This window comes from Lepidochelys kempii, unplaced genomic scaffold, assembly GCF_965140265.1.
Source record: "Lepidochelys kempii isolate rLepKem1 unplaced genomic scaffold, rLepKem1.hap2 scaffold_61, whole genome shotgun sequence".
Lineage (NCBI taxonomy): Eukaryota > Metazoa > Chordata > Testudines > Cheloniidae > Lepidochelys > Lepidochelys kempii.
Genome location: NW_027333641.1, coordinates 27,853 through 46,744, shown reverse-complemented (window position 1 = coordinate 46,744; position 18,892 = coordinate 27,853). Strand labels below are relative to the sequence as shown.

At 48.9% G+C, this 18,892-nt stretch overlaps 1 protein-coding gene across 4 annotated transcripts in view; it reads left to right on the top strand.

Annotated features, from left to right (window-relative positions):
* The window catches only part of LCMT2 (leucine carboxyl methyltransferase 2), a 72,217-nt gene that overhangs the window by 39,191 nt on the left and 14,134 nt on the right, over positions 1-18,892 (top strand). For all 4 annotated transcript variants that reach the window (XM_073327133.1, XM_073327130.1, XM_073327131.1 and 1 more), the window contains one exon: positions 9,145-9,242. In XM_073327133.1, coding sequence (XP_073183234.1) covers positions 9,145-9,242 — 98 coding nt within the window. The remainder of the gene's footprint in view (positions 1-9,144; positions 9,243-18,892) is intronic.

The window sequence follows — 18,892 nt, the reverse complement described above, 5'->3', positions numbered from 1 at the left end:
GCCCCAAACCAAAATGGAGTCACGTGCTAACTTTTCCTTAACACCTGAGCGCGCGGCTCCCTCCTCCCCCCTGGAAAGCGCTAAGTGCCACCAAACAGCTGTTTGGCGGCAGGAGGTGCCTGGAGGTAGGCAGAGGAGTGGGGATGTGGCACACTGGGGGAGGGAAAGGGGGGCGGTGGGGGAGGGGAGCTTGGCGGCTGCAGGAAATAAATCCAGAGACGCGGGGAGCTTGGTGGGCCACAGCAAATAACTCCGCGGGCCGTGTATTTGAGACCCCTGAGCTAGAGTCTACCAAAAAGAAGGTTAAGAGGTGACTTGATTACAGTTTGAGTACCTACACAGGAAACAAATATTTAATAATGGGCTTTTCAATCTAGCAGAGAAAAATGCAATATGATTCAATGGCTGGAAGTTGAAACTTGACAAATTCAGACAGTTAAGAAGGCATACATTTTTAAGGGTGCAAGTTGTTAATCATTGGAATAATTTACCAGGGTCATGGTGGATTCTCCATCACTGACAATTTTTAAATCAAGCTTGGCTGTTTTTCTAAAAGATCTACTCTAGGAATTATTTGGGGGAAAGTTCTCTGGCTTGTGCTATCCAGGTTATCAGACTAGATCACAATGGTCCCTTTTGGCCTTTTAATCTATGAAAGTCTTTAGAGCAGTTTGGGGTTGCTTTTGCACACAGGGAAAAACTTTAAAAAGCACCAAGAGGTTTTTAAAAGGCTGGGGTTTTTCTACAAAAACTTGTTACAGTATCTTCATTTCATTCCTTTGTTTAAGGAATGAGGTCTGGGGGATATGCAGTGCCAGTTCTAATTCTGTTATTGCAGGCAGGGGCATATTGCTTCAGCTACGACCAGTCCTTTGTCAAAAGATTGCTGTGCCTCACAGTGACTTAGAATAAAAAAGGTTCCTGGCCCAAGTCCATAAAGGCGCTGGCATTAGAAAAACTGTCATTGGTTCAGGAAAATGCATTCATTTTAACATATTATGATGCATCTAAAGGAGGGGTGGCCAACCTGAGCCTGACAAGGAGCCAGAATTTATCAATGTACATTGCCAAAGAGCCACAGTAATATGTAAAAAGAAAAGGAGTACTTGTGTACACAAGTACTCCTTTTTGCGAATACAGACTAACACGGCTGCTACTCTGAAACCAGTAATATGTAATGATTATATATGTGTGTGTGTGTGTGTGTATATATATATATATATATATATGTATATACATAATCATTATATAAGTTGATAATGTATATTTATTATACATTTATAATGTATAGTTAATGATAATAACAACAACTTAACCTCTAACTTAGTGGGATTTCTGGCAAGCTTTGCTTTAGATAATTCCCTTGAAGTTTGGTTTGTGTTCAGTTGTGCTAATACGCAGCAGTTCTCTTAAGTGGCTGTCTGTCAAAACGGGTCGGTGCTTGGATTTCACATGTCTGAGTGTCGAGAAAGCAGACTCACAAAGACAGGTCGAGGCAAACATCGAAATTAATTTCAGGGCTGCACCTCTGATGTTGGGGTATTTATCCTTTGGAACAGATTTCCAGAATGTAAGGGTCCCCTCTGTCTTCTGAACAGATTTCAATCTGTCATCTTCCAAAAGTTCTATTATTTTCATCTGGGATATTGCTTCATCAGTGACTAAAGGGGGCTTCAGACAATTGGCTTCAGTGTTAAAAGGATCAATCAGAAATCTGATTTGAGGTCTTTTCTGCTGCAAATCTGGGAATCTTTCCTCAAAACTGTCCTTAAGATCTTTAATCACGCTCGCATACCTAGTTGTGCTCAGTTTTAGGCATTCTCCTGCATCTTTTGATCTGGCTTGAAGTTGTGACATTGAGGGAAAGTGTGTCAGCTCTCCCTCAAGCATTTGTCTGTGAAACAACTGCGGTTTGTTCATGAACGCAAATACGCCTTGCACTAGATCAGACAGCAATCGGAATTTTTCATTGTAAGTCTACGTTTAGTTTATCCAAATGCAACAAATGCGAAGTCTAGAACCCCCCTTGGATTTGTAAACTCGTGTTGTATTCTGTGCTTCTCCTCCATAAACAATTTTACTGGTTCCAGAAGCTTGAAAAAACGGGAAATAACTTTACCTCTCGAGAGCCATCGAACTGCACAGTGAAATGGCAAATTGGCAGGGGAGTTGTCTTCATCCAGTTCTTCAATTAGATTTTGAAATAGTCTGTGATTGAGTGCATTTGAGAGAATGAATTTCACAATGTGTAAGACAGGTTTCATGATGTGATCAAATTTGAGATTTTTAGATACCAATTGCTCCCAATGTATAATACAGTGAAATGTCCAAAATTCGGGAAAGCTCTTGTCTGACTTACAAAGCCCTACTAATCCATTCGCAGATCCCCATATGGACAGAGCCCTGTCCGTTGCAATGGCAGTGAGTTTCTGTAAAGACAAGTGGCTGTTCGCAACTAACAACATCAGCGCCTCCCTTAGGGTATGTCCACGCTACGAAATTAGGTCAATTTTATAGAAGTCGGGTTTTTAGAAATCGTTTTTATATAGTCGATTGTGTGTGTCCCCACACAAAATGCTCTTAAGTGCATTAACTCAGCGGACTGCTTCCACAGTACTGAGGCTAGCGTCGACTTTCAGAGCGTTGCACTGTGGGTAGCTATCCCACAGTTCCTGCAGTCTCCGCCACCCACTGGAATTCTGGGTTGAGATCCCAATGCCTAATGGGGCAAAAACATTGTCGTGGGTGGTTCTGGGTACATGTCGTCAGGCCCTCCCTCCGTGAAAGCAATGGCAGACAATCGTTTCGCCCCTTTTTTCCTGAGTTACCTGTGCAGACGCCATACCACAGCAAGCATGGAGCCCACTCAGCTCACTGTCACCATATGTCTCCTGGGTGCTGGCAGACGTGGCACTGCATTGCTAGAAGAAGAAGCAGCTCATTGCCTTGTGGCAGCAGACAGTGCAATAGGCCTGATAACCATCGTCATCATGTCCGAGGTGCTCTTGGCCACCTCGGTAAGGTTGGTCAGGAGCGCCTGGGCAGACATGGGTGCAGGGATTAAAATAGGAGCGACTCAACTGGGACATTCTCTTGAGTCCTACCGGCAGTCATATTGCACCGTCTTCTGGCGAGCAGCCAGGAGATGAGGATGGCTAGCAGTCCTACTGCACCGTCTGCTGCCAGCCAAAGAAATAGACCAGATTTGTTTTGTATTCATTTGCTCCCCCCTCTCTCATAGAATCATAGAATATCAGGGTTGGAAGGGACCTCAGGAGGTCATCTAGTCCAACCCCCTGCTCAAAGCAGGACCAGTCCCCAACTAAATCATCCCAGCCAGGGCTTTGTCAAGCCTGACCTTAAAAACTTCTAAGGAAGGAGATTCCACCACCTCCCTAGGTAACGCATTCCAGTGTTTCACCACCCTCCTAGTGAAAAAGCTTTTCCTAATATCCAACCTAAACCTCCCCCACTGCAACTTGAGACCATTACCCCTTGTTCTGTCATCTGCTACCACTGAGAACAGTCTAGAGCCATCCTCTTTGGAACCCCCTTTCAGGTAGTTGAAAGCAGCTATCAAATCCCCCTCATTCTTCTCTTCCGTAGACTAAACAATCCCAGTTCCCTCAGCCTCTCCTCATAAGTCATGTGTTCCAGTCCCCTAATCATTTTTGTTGCCCTCCGCTGGACTCTTTCCAATTTTTCCACCTCCTTCTTGTAGTGTGGGGCCCAAAACTGGACACAGTACTCCAGATGAGGCCTCACCAATGTCGAACAGAGGGGAACAATCACGTCCCTCGATCTGCTGGCAGTGCCCCTACTTATACATCCCAAAATGCCGTTGGCCTTCTTGGCAACAAGGGCACACTGTTGACTCATATCCAGCTTCTCGTCCACTGTAACCCCTAGGTCCTTTTCTGCAGAACTGCTGCCGAGCCATTCGGTCCCTAGTTTGTAGTGGTGCATGGGATTCTTCCGTCCTAAGTGCAGGACTCTGCACTTGTCCTTGTTGAACCTCATCAGATTTCTTTTGGCCCAATCCTCTAATTTGTGTAGGTCCCTCTGTATCCTATCCCTACCCTCCAGCGTATCTACCTCTCCTCCCAGTTTATTGTCATCTGGAAACTTGCTGAGGGTGCAATCCACACCATCCTCCAGATCATTTATGAAGATATTGAACAAAATCGGCCCCAGGACCTACCCTTGGGGCACTTCACTTGATACCAGCTGCCAACTAGACATGGAGCCATTGATCACTACCCGTTGAGCCCGACAATCTAGCCAACTTTCTATCCACCTTATAGTTTCCCTCCCTCCCTCTGTGAAATCAATGGCTGACAATAGTTTTGGTGAGGTCTGTCAGGGGCACCTTGAAATTTGGAGTGGACAAATCTACTGTGGGGGCTGCTGTGATGCAAGTAGCCAACGCAATCAAACATCTGCTGATATCGAGGGTAGTGAGTCTGGGAAATGAGCAGGTCATAGTGGATGACTTAGCTGCAATGGAATTCCCTAACTGTGGTGGGGCCATAGACGGAACCCATATCCCTATCTTGGCCCCGGAGCACCAAGCCAGCGAGTACATAAACCACAAGGGGTACTTTTCAATAGTGCTGCAAGCACTGGTGGATCACAAGGGACATTTCACCAACATCAGCGTGGGATGGCCAGGAAAGGTACATAATGCTTGCATCTTCAGGAACTCTGGTCTGTTTCAAAAGCTGCAGGAAGGGACTTTCTTCCCAGACCAGAAAATAACCGTTGGGCATGTTGAAATGCCTATAAGAAAAGGAGTACTTGTGGCACCTTTTAGAGACTAACAAATTTATTTGCGCATAAGCTTTTGTGAGCTACAGCTTTATCCTTGGGGACCCAGCCTACCCCTTAATGCCATGGCTCATGAAGCCATACACAGGTAGCCTGGACGGTAGTCAGGAGCTGTTCAACTACAGGCTGAGCAAGTGCAGAATGGTGGTAGAATGTGCATTTGGACGTTTAAAAGCACGCTGGTGCAGTTTACTGACTCGCTTAGACCTCAGCAAAACCAATATTCCCATTGGTATTACCGCTTGCTGTGCGCTCAGTAAGAGGAAGACGTTTATGGCGGGGTGGGAGGTTGAGGTAAATAGCCTAGCTGCTGGTTACGCGCAGCCAGACACCAGGGCGGTTAGAAGAGCACAGGAGGGCGCAGTGTGCATCAAAGAAGCTTTGAAAACCAGTTTCATGACTGGCCAAGCTACGGTGTGACAGTTCTGTTTGTTTCTCCTTGATGAAACCCCCACCTCCCCTTGGTTCACTCTACTTCCCTGTAAGCTAACCACCCTCCTCTCCCCGCTTCAATCACTGCTTGCAGAGGCAATAAAGTCATTGTTGCTTCACATTCATGCATTCTTTATTAATTCATCACACAAATAGGGGGATAACTGCCAAGGTAGCCCGGGAGGGGTGGTGGAGGAGGGAAGCACCGGGTGGGGTGGTGGAGGCAAGGACAAGGCCACACAGCACTTCAAAACTTTAAAACTTATTGAATGCCAGCCTTCTGTTGCTCTGGGGTGGAGTGGCTGGAAGCCCCCCCCCCCACCGCGTTCTTGGGCATCTGGGTGAGGAGGCTATGGAACCTGGGGAGGAGGGCAGTTGGTTACACAGGGTCTGTAGCGGTGATCTGTGCTCCAGCTGCCTTTTCTGCAGCTCAGCCATACACTGGAGCATGTTAGTTTGATCCTCCAGCAGCCTCAGCATTGAATCCTGCCTCCTCTCATCACGCTGCTGCCACCTATCAGCTTCAGTCCTCTCTTCAGCCCGCCACCTCTCCTCCCGATCATTTTGTGCTTTCCTGCACTCTGACATTGTCTGCCTCCACACATTCGTCTGTGCTCTGTCAGTGTGGGAGGAGAGCATGAGGTCAGAGAACATTTCATTGCGAGTGCTTTTTTTTCACCTTCTAATCTTTGCTAGCCTCGGGGAAGGAGAAGATCCTGTGATCCTTGAAACACATGCAGCTGGTGGAGAAAAAAAAAAGGGACAGTGGTATTTAAAAAGACACATTTTATAGAACAATGGGTACACTCTTTCACGGTAAACCTTGCTGTTAACATTACATACATAGCACATGTGCTTTTGTTACAAGGTTGCATTTTGCCTCCCCCCGCCGCGTGGCTAACCCCTCCCTCCTCCCCATGGCTAACAGCGGGGAACATTTCTGTTCAGCCACAGGCAAACAGCCCAGCAGGAACAGGCACCTCTGAATGTCCCCTTAAGAAAAGCACCTTGTTTCAACCAGGTGACCATGAATGATATCACTCTCCTGAGGATAACACAGAGAGATAAAGAACGGATGTTGTTTGAACGCCAGCAAACATACGCTGGAGTGCTTTGTTCTGCAATGATTCCCGACTACGTGCTACTGGCTTGGCGTGCTAAAGTGTCCTACCATGGTGGATGGAAAAATGCTGCCCTCCCCAGAAATCTTTTGCAAAGGCTTTGGGAATACATCTAGGAGAGCTTTATGGAGATGTCCCTGGAGGATTTCCACTCTATCCCAAGACACGTTAACAGACTTTTCCAGTAGCTGTACTGGCCGCGAATGCCAGGGCAAATTAATCATTAAACATGCTTGCTTTTAAGTCATGTATACTATTTTAAAAGGTACACTCACCAGAGGTCCCTTCTCAGCGTGGCAGGTCCGGGAGGCAGGCTTGGGTGGGTTCGGGGGGTACTGGCTCCAGGTCCAGGGTGAGAAACAGTTCCTGGCTGTCGGGAAAACCAGTTTCTCCGCTTGCTTGCTGTGAGCTATCTACAACCTCATCAACATCATCTTCCTTGTCCCCAGAACCTGCTTCCATGTTGCCTCCCTCTCCATTGACGGAGTCAAAGCACACGGTTGGGGTAGTGGTGGCTGAACCCCCTAAAATGGCATGCAGCTCATCACAGAAGTGGCATGTTTGGGGCTCTGACCCGGAGCGGCCGTTTGCCTCTCTGGTTTTCTGATAGGCTTGCTTCAGCTCCTTAAGTTTCACTCGTCACTGTTTCGGGTCTCTGTTATGGCCTCTGTCCTTCGTGCCCTGGGAGATTTTGACAAATGTTTTGGCATTTCGAAAACTGGAATGGAGTTCTGATAGCACGGATTCCTCTCCTCTCCCCGTACAGCGATCAGATCCTGTACCTCCCATTCGGTCCATGCTGGAGCTCTTCTGCGATTCTGGGACTCCATTATGGTCACCTCTGCTGATGAGCTCTGCCCTCACTGCAGCTTGCAACACTGGCCAAACAGGAAATGAGATTCAAAAGTTCACTGGCCTTTTCCTGTCTACCTGGCCAGTGCATCTGAGTTGAGAGTGCTGTCCAGAGCGGTCACAATGGAGCACTCTGGGATAGCTCCCGGAGGCCAATACCATCAAATTGCATCCACGCTACCCCAAATTTGACCCGACAAGGCCTATTTCAGTGCTTATCCCCTTGTCGGGGGTGGAGTAAAGAAATCGATTTTAAGAGCCCATTAAGTGAAAAAAAAGGGCTTTGTCGTGTGGATGGGTGCAGAGTTAAATCGATTTAACGCTGCTAAATTCGACCTTAACTCCTAGTGTCGACTAGGGCTTAGATCTCGTCCATGAGTTCTGTCCTTTAGTGACACAATATTGAGGAGTTCTTCCCTTACAACACAATCGTCAGACACAGTGCAGACAAATACCAATAATAAGGTTAATCCGATGCATGGCACAACTTATCCAAAGCGATGCTCAAATACTCACACTGCTGAAGTTGCAAGTGCAGTTGAGATGTGATGTCACTGTTCAGTTCAGAGATTCTGCGTTCTATTGTGTGGCGTGAAAGCTGCAGGCTAGACATTTTCTTCTGTTGATTCTTGTTCTCTGGTGACAAGATTGAAATCACATCAGTGAGGCACATTTTTATAAGCTCTCCTTCAGAGTAGAGCTTTTTCGCACGGGCTATGTGCCAGGCCACATAATAGGGGGCTAACATTACAGTTTGCGATCGGTTGGCAAATCTGGTTAACAACTGGTCTCCTACATCTGTTTGTTTTTTCAAAGTTTTCAGTTTTAAAGTGCGGAGTTCAGAACCTTGTGGGAATTCTTGATCCATATGTGCATGGCTAGAAGTGAAATGATACTGCAAGTTTGAAGATTTGAACTGAGAGATATGTCTGGCAAAGAAGACACATGGCCTTACCATTACGTTCATCGAAAAAGTACTTATTCTCCCATTCCTGTTGGAAGCCTTGATTTTTCATCTGTGTATTTTATTTTCTGTTTGCACTTGCTTTCCAGTGTTAGATGGTGTAAGAAAAATTTTGATTAAAAATTTCCACACCAGCTAGTCACCTTGTGCTTTATTCAAGTAGACACTGGTGCCAGCCAGGGGGTGCTGGACCCCTGGCTCTGTTCCAAGTCCCCATCCCCACCTCCACCCCGCCTCTTCCCGACTCTCCCCCAAGTGAGCCGTGTCCTCGCTGCTCCCCTATGCCCCTGAGCCTCCTGCGCATCGCAAAACAGCTGATCGCGGTGGGCGGGGGAGACAGGGAGGGAGGGGTGAGGCTGCACACTGCATCCTTGCTCCTCTTCCCTCCCACCCAGAGCCTCCTGAATGCCGTGAAACAGCTGATCGCAGTGGGCAGGAGGCATGGGGGAGGGAGGAGGAGGTACTGATCAGGGGGGCCGTCAGCAGGTGAGAGGCACTGGGGGAGGGAGGGGGAGCTGATAGGACTGCAGGTGGGTGCTGAGCACTCTCCATTCTTTCCCCAGAGTTGGCTCCTAGCAGGAGCCGCATATTATCTTCTGAAGAGCTGCAGGTTGGCCACCCCTGAAAAGAATATCTTCTGATTGGCTCAGACAAGAGGCGTGGGTTAGGTTGACTATCCTGGAATTGCTGACATATGCCTAGAATCTCCCCCGAGCTGTCTAGTTCTACACCAGCTAGCAGGGACAGATTGAACAGACACTAGTGGAATTGCTAGACAGTTGCAAGCTCTTTCAGAAGTCTGGAGTACAAAGCATTCAGTCTTGTGGATATCATTTAGGTCCCCCATGACAACTGCGTTGCAGTGATCCAGGCAGAAGATGCATCTGTTGCCTATGTGTCCTTTCATGATCCAGCTTCTCTGTTCAGCTGACTGTGTCTTCTTTCTAGGCCAGAAGTACTTGTTTATCTATGGGGGCCGCTCTGCTGTGCAGCCTGTCCTGGGAGACTGGTCTTTCCTGCATTTGGAAGAGTTCTCCTGCAGAAAGGTAAGTACCCCCAAGACCTTGAGGAATAATGTCTGCCCTAGTTCTGTGACTGGGCACTCCAGTACTGTGAGCCCATTTTAATATTCCAGTGTTGCTGTGAGTTGAGGCAGCAGAGTAGATTGATTTAAATCACAGATTTTAATCATGATTTTAAACGGCAAAGAAGATACTTTGATTTAAATAATCAATTTTAATCTTATTTTACATTTGTGTTTTTTAGTTATTTTCCTATAGAAAAGTTGATTCTCATTGTTGGTAAGCATTAAATCTTGTTATTTGCAACTGAATGTAGCATTTACCTTAAAAGTCAGTACTTCTCTGCTAACCAGGAGGATACACTACATCTGTACACATTTATTTAAGCAATTATATAACTTTACATGTATTCAGGCTCTTCTTTTTGACATTATTTTATGTTAGAAAATAGTGAATGACACTTATCTTATTTACTATATGATTTTCAGAAAAGGGCAACAAAAATGATTAGGTTGCTGGGTTAGATGGGTCTTTGGTCTTACCCAGTATGTCCATTCTTATGGTCCACCACAGCTCCTAGATCCTTCTCAGGACTGCTGCTGCCAAGCCCAGCATTATCCCCCATTCTGTATTTGTGCATTTGTTTTTTCTTTCCTAAGTGTAGCACCATACATTTGTCTTTGTTGAATTTCATTTTGTTGTCGATAGCCCAGTTCTCCAATTTATCAAGATCCCGCTGAATTTTAGTTCTATCCTCCAAAGTATCAGTGGCCCTCCTGCCACCGCCCAGCTTTGTGTCATCTGCATATTTGATCAGTACGTTCTCTATTCCTACATCCAGCTCTTTAATACAGATGTAAAATAACACTGGACCCAGAATAGATTCCTGTGGAACCCCACTTGAGACCTCCTTCCATTCTGACTTTATTCCGTTAATAGTTACTTGTTGTTTGCATTCGTTTAACCAATTATGTGTCCATTTAATGGTAGTTCTGCCTAGCCCATATTTCTCCAGTTTACCTATCAAAATATAATGTGGGACTGTCTCAAAAGTCTTGCTGAAGTCCAGTTATATGATCTGGAGGATGGTGTGGATTGCACTCTCAACAAATTTGCAGATGATACTAAACTAGGAGGAGTGGTAGATACGCTGGAGGGCAGGGATAGGATACAGAGGGACCTAGACAAATTGGAGGATTGGGCCAAAAGAAATCTGATGAGGTTCAAGAAGGATAAGTGCAGGGTCCTGCACTTAGGACAGAAGAACCCAATGCACAGCTACAGACTAGGGACCGAATGGCTAGGCAGCAGTTCTGCGGAAAAGGACCTAGGGGTGACAGTGGATGAGAAGCTGGATATGAGTCAGCAGGGTGCCCTTGTTGCTAAGAAGGCCAATGGCATTTTGGGATGTATAAGTAGGGGCATAGCGAGCAGATCGAGGGATGTGATCGTTCCCCTCTATTCGACACTGGTGAGGCCTCATCTGGAGTACTGTGTCCAGTTTTGGGCCCCACACTACAAGAAGGATGTGGATAAATTGGAGAGAGTCCAGCGAAGGACAACAAAAATGATTAGGGGACTGGAACACATGACTTATGAGGAGAGGCTGAGGGAGCTTGGATTGTTTAGTCTGCAGAAGAGAAGAATGAGGGGGGATTTGATAGCTGCTTTCAACTACCTGACAGGTGGTTCCAGAGAGGATGGTTCTAGACTATTCTCAGTGGTAGAAGAGGTCAGGACAAGGAGTAATGGTCTGAAGTTGCAGTGGGGGAGGTTTAGGCTGGATATTAGGAAAAACTTTTTCACTAGGAGGGTGGTGAAACACTGGAATGCGTTACCTAGGGAGGTGGTGGAATCTCCTTCCTTAGAAGTTTTTAAGGTCAGGCTTGACAAAGCCCTGACTGGGATGATTTAATTGGGGATTGGTCCTGCTTTGAGCAGGGGGTTGGACTAGATGACCTCCTGAGGTCCCTTCCAACCCTGATATTCTATGATTCTATGAGGGAACCCTGACATAGTGGCAGCATGGTGGGATAATTTTGAACCAGAAGCACGGAGTTAGAGCTGAAGCGCTTAGATCTGGAAAGGGCTAAGATGGATCTACCGGATAACCCTAACAATCCTTCCCCAAAAATCCACAAATGGGAGCGACTATGTCCACAGTATGATGAATCCAGTGATATATCTGAATATTTCATCACCTTTGAGAGACTGTGCAAACTCCGTGCAATTCCTGACGATCACAAGATGACCACATTGGTAGCAAAAATGACTGACAGAGCTCTGGACATATTCAACAAAATGCCTATTGAGGATGCTTCTGACTATGCTGGGCCTGCAAGGGCTGTGGGGGGAGATACCAGCGAAAGAAGGACACTCAGGCCTAAGAATAGTAAACTATGCTTTATTGAAGGAAGGACTTACGCTCCAATCTGCGCAGGGATCCCCTAGGACGCACGGAGGGGCTGCAGGGGGCTCTGGCCATTCGGGACAGCTGACCAGGCAGGACTCCACCTTGGGGGAGTCCTCTGCGGAGCTATATTCTCCGCGCTTATCTCGGGGTTACATGGGGTCAACAGCTGGTTACATTCTTATATATATATAATTTATACTTATTACATAAACTGACTCGTTTACAGGCAAAAATATGCTAAGCTATGCTACAATATCTTTTGGCAGGTTCTGTCGGACAAAGTTCATTGAAACTGACTGCCTCCTCCGCTTACATCCAGTCACATACTTAGTCCACCACTTAGCTCCTCGCCAATCTTCCGCAGTCTTGCCCCTACACTCCACCCCTTGGCAGACTGAGGTGTATTAGTTACTGCCACCAGCGCACTTCGAGCGTGCGCACTGGTTTGGGGGTTGCCAGTCGGGCTAGGAGAGCGGAGGAAAAATTCACACAGCATTGAAGAATGACAAACACCCATACAAAATCCAGTAGTCCAATCAATAGCAGGAGTCTGAAAGCCAGGAGGTTAGCCACCGCCAAGGGTCATCCCTTACAGAAGCCTCAGAGCCTACGTCATGTAACACCTTCAAGTGGTCCATCATATTATGAACGTGAGTCTCTACGCGCTTATCCTGATTTGAGTAAAAACAACAACTTTCTTTAATCAAGGCACAAATGCCGCCTTGAGCAGCTAATAAGTAGTCCAACGCCATACAATTCTGTAATACAACTTGCAACAAAGAAGCTACTTCTAATTGCAGGGCTTGGATTGCATCTATGGTATTATTCTCTATAATCTCCAATGTGGCTGAAATATTTACAATAGCCCGCTCCAGTTCGGCCACCCCTAGCCAGGGGAGGAAAGCGTGGACAAACTGATGGAAGCCCATGGGTCTCTGCACAATGGGGTTTGGGCTCCGTCATGGACGTGCCACCAATATGTAATTATGCACGGCATGAGCGTGCATGGTTTGCATTCCATACGTACAGGGGAGGAGCCGTCCCAATGTGCACTGTCCACACCATTGGTTGGGTAGGGTTTTATATGCCCAATGGCCACGTAGCCAGTACAGCCCCGGCAATCCTGCTGTGGGGAGCCATGTGCTATCTGAGGCATTGCGACACCAACTATCGGAGCTTTGGTCACACTGAGACCAGTAATGTGCATGCGGGGTTTGCCCGCGCCTAATTGTGCTGAGGGGCATTCTCCATACAGGGGCACTGGCATTGTAGGAATACAGAAAACCACGGGTATGTAGTCCTCACTCGCCCCAATGCCACCACCGTTGGCAGAGGCTGGTGCCATTGGTATAAATCAAATTGGTTTCGGAGGAACCGGAGCAATTGTCACTCAAGACCCATGGCTCTCCCGCCATCCACTCACTGTGCGTTTCCGGTGGGCCAGCAGTAACGTTAAACTGCCCCGTGTCTGGCAGGTATTCTGCTATCACTGCACACGAGGAACGGGGAAGTTTTCCGACGGGATGAGTGGCATCTGTCGCCGCAGGCCGCTTAACACACCAATACACATCCCCCAGTATCACTACCAGTGTCCCTTGGCGCCAGTAAGGGGGTGTTTCATTATACTTAGGGAGAAAAGTGGTGTTGTTAAGGGCCCAGGATTCATTCCATGGCACTGCGGCCCATGGATGCCAGCGCTTGCCAATTGGGGGGCATGTGTGCAGTACCAACAGTCCGACTTGTTACCTGTTAGTGCCACTGACTGCATCCACTGGATGGCTGAGTTGTGGTGCCATGTGGCTTGGGCACCTATTGCAGCTAAAATCAGTTTGAGGATTATTCCGTAGAGAACACGCCGTAGGGCCATTGCCGGTGTCGGCCTTCGGGTGGCGCGACCAGGATGCTCCATGGACCCATCCAAACTGCAGTGCGGCGGTTATGGTTGACTGGAAGAAAGACACTTAGAGGGCACATAAATTGGGGTATCTTCTCCTCTTAGCAGTACGAGGTGAGTATCCCCAGGACCATCAACCAGGATTTTCCCTTCGAGCGGGTTATGTTTGGTGGGGTCGTGGACCCAAACTGCACGTCCAGTCGAGCCGAACCCTCCTGCTCGAGTGGTGGGTGCAAGCACATCCACCTCCTGGACATCAGGCAACCCAATGCGCTCGCAAATCAACTGCGCAATACATTCGCCTTGGGGGAGGGTTACTGCCTGCGGGCCATTGTGAACCAACAGCACCTTAACCTCCCCGGTATAGTCAGTGTCGATTACTCCTGCCGCAACATCTATGCCCTTAAGGGCCAGACTGCTGCGTGGGGCAATGCACCCATAATAGCCTTGCAGGAACCCTATGGCTAAGCCAGTACTTACAAGGTTCCGGCTATTGGGCTAAAGAGTGAGGCCCTCTTGAGGGACCCGCAGAATCGAGACCAGCACTTACCGGGGTGGCCCGAATGGGGAGGCGGGCTTGCAGGTGGAGGCGCTGCACTCGCAACACACGGGGCCACTCGACCTCCCTCTTGAATCTAGCTTACAGGGTGGAGCCATACAGAGGGCGGTCACTGAGCGCAGCCGTGGCCTGGTGGAGATTGACTCCACCCGGCCAGGGACTCAGTGGGACATAGTTTGCATAACTGTTCTTTAAGCAAGCCATTCACGCGTTCGATAAGCCCGGCGCCCTACGGGTGGTATGCGATGTGGAACATCCACACAATCTGCCGTCCCCTAGCCCATTCTCTTACTTCCATTCCCGTAAAATGGGTTCCCTGGTCACTTTGCACCTTGAGTGGGGATCCATAGTAGCAGATGAGTTCTTCCAACCCCTTTATAGTCTGCTGCTGTGTGGCGCTTGCGCATGGGTATACAAAGAGCAGACCTGAATATGTGTCTGCTGCAGTTAGTACGTATTTATGTTGCTGACTTTCAGGCAGCGGGCCGATGTAGTCCACCTGCCATACTTCCCCAGGTTTCTGACCTTGCTTCAGGTACCCCTTCTCTGTTTTTAAACGCTGTGGGGAGAGCCTGGCACACTGTGGGCAGTGCTGACTGGCATCCCGCTGCGTACCGATCATGGTCTGCAAGCCACAATTGGTGGCCCATTGCACTGCTTTTTCCCCTCCCAGATGACCACTCTTTTGATGTATCCACTCGGCCAGGCCGGGGGCAGCTACTACATAAACTGACTATGCCATCTACCTCTCTGTTGAACCGGGCCTCCTCTGATTCTCCTGTCAGGTGGGCGTCTACATGACGAATAGCAATGGGCCTCTGGCTACAGGCAAACCCAAAGGGGTTTGTCATGCACCTTCCAGCCAGCCGCATGCCAGACGGCCATCCACTGTGTCATGCCTTTGTAGACTGCCCAGCTATCCGTATACAGATACAGGGGCCCTGGGTTCTCTGTGATGGTCCTGAATGCTGCCCGTAGCTCAGCCCACTGGCTAGACAGGCCATGGCCAGTTTCGAACAGTATTTCCTCAAGGCAGGGATTATATGCGGCCGCTCATCACCATCGTTCTGCCCCCCTGTACAAGGCCAATCCATCAGTAAACCACGCAACCTCTCATGGTTGTTTGGTTAAGGAGGTGTAGGGAGGGGCCTCCATACAGGGGGGTTGAGGCACTTTGAGGCACTTCGACCGGGGGAGCATAAGTGTGTTGGCCCTGGAGGGCAGTTCCTCAAAGGTGACAGCACCGAAAAGCCGTGCGTGTGCACTGATAATGCTTGCCTGGGTCATTTGCATATGCAGTGCAGGTAGTGTTTCCACTTCCATAGGGTCTGAGTCTGGGCTACCCCAGTCCGTGTGAGCGGGCTTTCATCCTGGACCCAACCCATAATTGGAAGCAGGGTACACACCTTTACAGGCTCTGCGCCCGTTATGGGCTCAGTTTGCTGCAGGGTCCACACTACTGCAACCAGCTGCTGTTCAAGGGGTGTACAACACTCAGCCAAGCCTCGCAGGGATCGCGACCAATAGCCTGTAGGCTCCTTTCGAGACGAAGATTGCTGCCACAGCCCCCAAAGGGCCACATGGTCAACGACCGTTAACTCAAGTTCAAAGGGGGTGCCTCGTCTGCCTGGGCTCAGCACTGCATGTAGGCTGAGAGCCTCTTTAGCCTGCTGAAATGCAGCATGCTGCTTGGCCCCCCAACTAAACGTGGCTTTCTTCCGGACTGTTGCTTGTATGGGCTGCAAGATCTTCCCTAGATGGGGAATAAATGTGCGCCAATACCCAAGGAGGCCCAGGAAAGTTTGGGCTTGGCTTATGCTAGTGGGCTCTGGGAAGTGGGTAATTGTTTCGATGGCTTTTTGGGGATCTTACTTTGGGGCACTGACCAAAGTATTCCCAAGAAGATCAACTCCTGGCTGGGCCCCTGGATTTTACTAGGGTTGACAGCCCATCCCCTGGCTGCCAGAGCCTGCAACACATTGTTCTTGGCCTCGGAGAGTGCCGCTTCATGGAGCCCGCTCAGCAGGACATCATCAATATAGTGCTCTAGTATCACTCCCTCTGGAAGAGTCACCTGCTCCCGGTCTCGACTAACCAACTGGTGGCAGATGATAGGGCTATGCTTGTAGCCCTGAGGCAGCACAGTGAACGTGTAATGCCGATCCTCCCATGTAAAGGCAAACTGATCCTGGCTCTGTGGAGCAATGGCAATGGAGAAGAAGGCATTTGCCAAGTCCACCACAACATGCCACTGCCCTACCCACGTTGCGAAGCGCTCCATGATGGAAACCATGTCGGGAACTGCCGCTGTCAGGATTGGGGTGACCCTATTCAGGTTGCGGTAGTCTACTGTCCTGCGCCAGGTTCCATCCTTTTTATGCACTGGCCAAATTGGGCTGTTAAATGCGCTCATGGTGGGGCGAATGATGTCCGCCTGGAGCAGACCTTTAACGGTAGCGGTTATTTCCTCGTATTGTGTCTCGACAACGGGTCGCAATTGTGGGTACCGTCCCCCTCCCCAGGGGACTCGTCCTCGCTCGTCTCCCAAATGTCCCCATCCCAGGTCTCTGGATCCCAGTCGCTTTTGCATACCAGTGCACATACGGCAAGGGGACGCACGTCTTGCCATCCTGCCTTTCGCCGCCAGCGGTTCACAAGGTGAGCCGCCATAACTGTGCAGCGGTGCTCTAACTAATCGGTCCGTTCGGCCATACTGATAATGACTTCTTGGGTTAGTGAATGGGCCTCGTTTTCTTGCTGCAAATCAGCCTCTAATCTTCCCATCCTCTGGCGCTGAACCAGCAGTGCCTTGTCCACTGTGCAGAGCGCAGTCAGGAAGACCCATCCCAGGTCCCCCGCCGCTTTTCACTCCGTGGGTCCTACTTTGTCCAGCTGGAGCTTGGATATCAGTTCCTCCAGCCTAACTGGAGTAAAACCCCCAGCTCCTGCTCTAGCTCCAGCCATGCGACGGGGGCAACCAACCCCACCAGCTTGCGAGCCACCGGTGCCCACTGTCCTGTGGAGGGCCACCCGGGAATGCGACTCTCTCCCTCCCCCTTATCCTTCCTTCCCCAAAGAGGCATCCCTCCACTGGTATCCTGTTCGGGACGCCAATTGTGCCCACAAGGGCTGTGGGGGGAGATACCAGCGAAAGGAGGACACTCAGGCCTAAGAATAGTAAACTATGCTTTATTGAAGGAAGGAAGAACTTACGCTCCAATCTGCGCAGGGAGCCCCTAGGGCGCGCAGAGGGGCTTCAGGGGACTCTGGCCATTCGGGACAGCTGACCAGGCAGGACTCCACCTTGGGGGAGTCCTCTGCGGAGCTATATTCTCCGCGCTTATCTCGGGGTTACATGAGGTCAACAGCTGGTTACATTCTTATATATATATAATTTATACTTATTACATAAACTGACTCGTTTACAGGCAAAAATATGCTAAGCTATGCTACAATATCTTTTGGCAGGTTCTGTCGGACAAAGTTCATTGAAACTGCCTGCATCCTCTGCTTACATCCAGTCACATACTTAGTCCACCACTTAGCTCCTCACCAATCTTCGGCAACCTTGCCCCTACATATGGTAAATTTAAGGATATGGTTTCGAAACAATTTCAAATTACACCTGAACTTACAGAGTAAAATTTACAGCCCTTAACAGAGGGACTGGACAAAGTAATGTGGCTTATGTAAACCAGATGACGGATCTGTTAGATAAATGGGTCAAAGGAAGTGGTGTAACTAGCTTTGAAGGGACGTGTGATTTAGTTACACAGGAACAGTTCCTGACTGTGACCAATGATGATATAAAACAGTGTTTATGGAATAAGAAAATTATTATCCCATTCCCATGCTGCTGGGGGAAGACCTGGCCAACCATGTGAAGCTAGCCCAGAGGGTGGGAATGGTCACCCGCAGCCAGGCGAAGCAAACCTTCACACCTAGCTCTGTCCCTGAGCCTTCAACAAGGGCCCTGCTTGCGTTACCAGAGACCCAGACTGAGGTGGTGGAACCAGACTCCATGCCAATGTCTGCAACAGCAGTAGTGGATCCAGTTGCAGAGACCCAGCCAGAGCCAGGCCCAGAACTGGAACTGGCGGAGCAACCAGCACCAGAAACATTGCCAGCACTGAGTCCAGCGCTTGCAACCCTGTCTGCAACCCCAACACCAGAAAGCACCACCAAGGCCGCCCTGGCAGCAGCAGCAGCTAAACCTACACAAGCAGAATATGGACCCTGGACTTCGGGAAAGCAGACTTCTACTCCCTCAGGGAACTGATGGGTAGGATCCCCTGGGGGAATAACATGAGGGGGAAAGGAGTCCAGGAGAGCTGGCTGTATTTCAAAGAATCCCTGTTGAGGTTACAGGGACAAACCATCTCGATGTGTCGAAAGAATAGTAAATATGGTAGGCGACCAGCCTGGCTTAACAGTGAAATCCTTGCGGATCTTAAACATAAAAAAGAAGCTTACAAGAAGTGGAAGGTTGGACAAATGACCAGGGAAGAATATAAAAATATTGCTCGGGCATGCAGGAATGAAATCAGAAGGGCCAAATCGCACCTGGAGCTGCAGCTACCAAGAGATGTTAAGAGTAACAAGAAGGGTTTCTTCAGGTATGTTGGCAACAAGAAGAAAGCCAAGGAAAGTGTGGGACCCTCACTGAATGAGGGAGGCAACCAAGTGACAGAGGATGTGGAAAAAGCTAATGTACTCAATGCTTTTTTTGCCTCTGTCTTCACGAACAAGGTCAGCTCCCAGACTGCTGCGCTGGGCAACACAGCATGGGGAGTAGGTGGCCAGCCCTC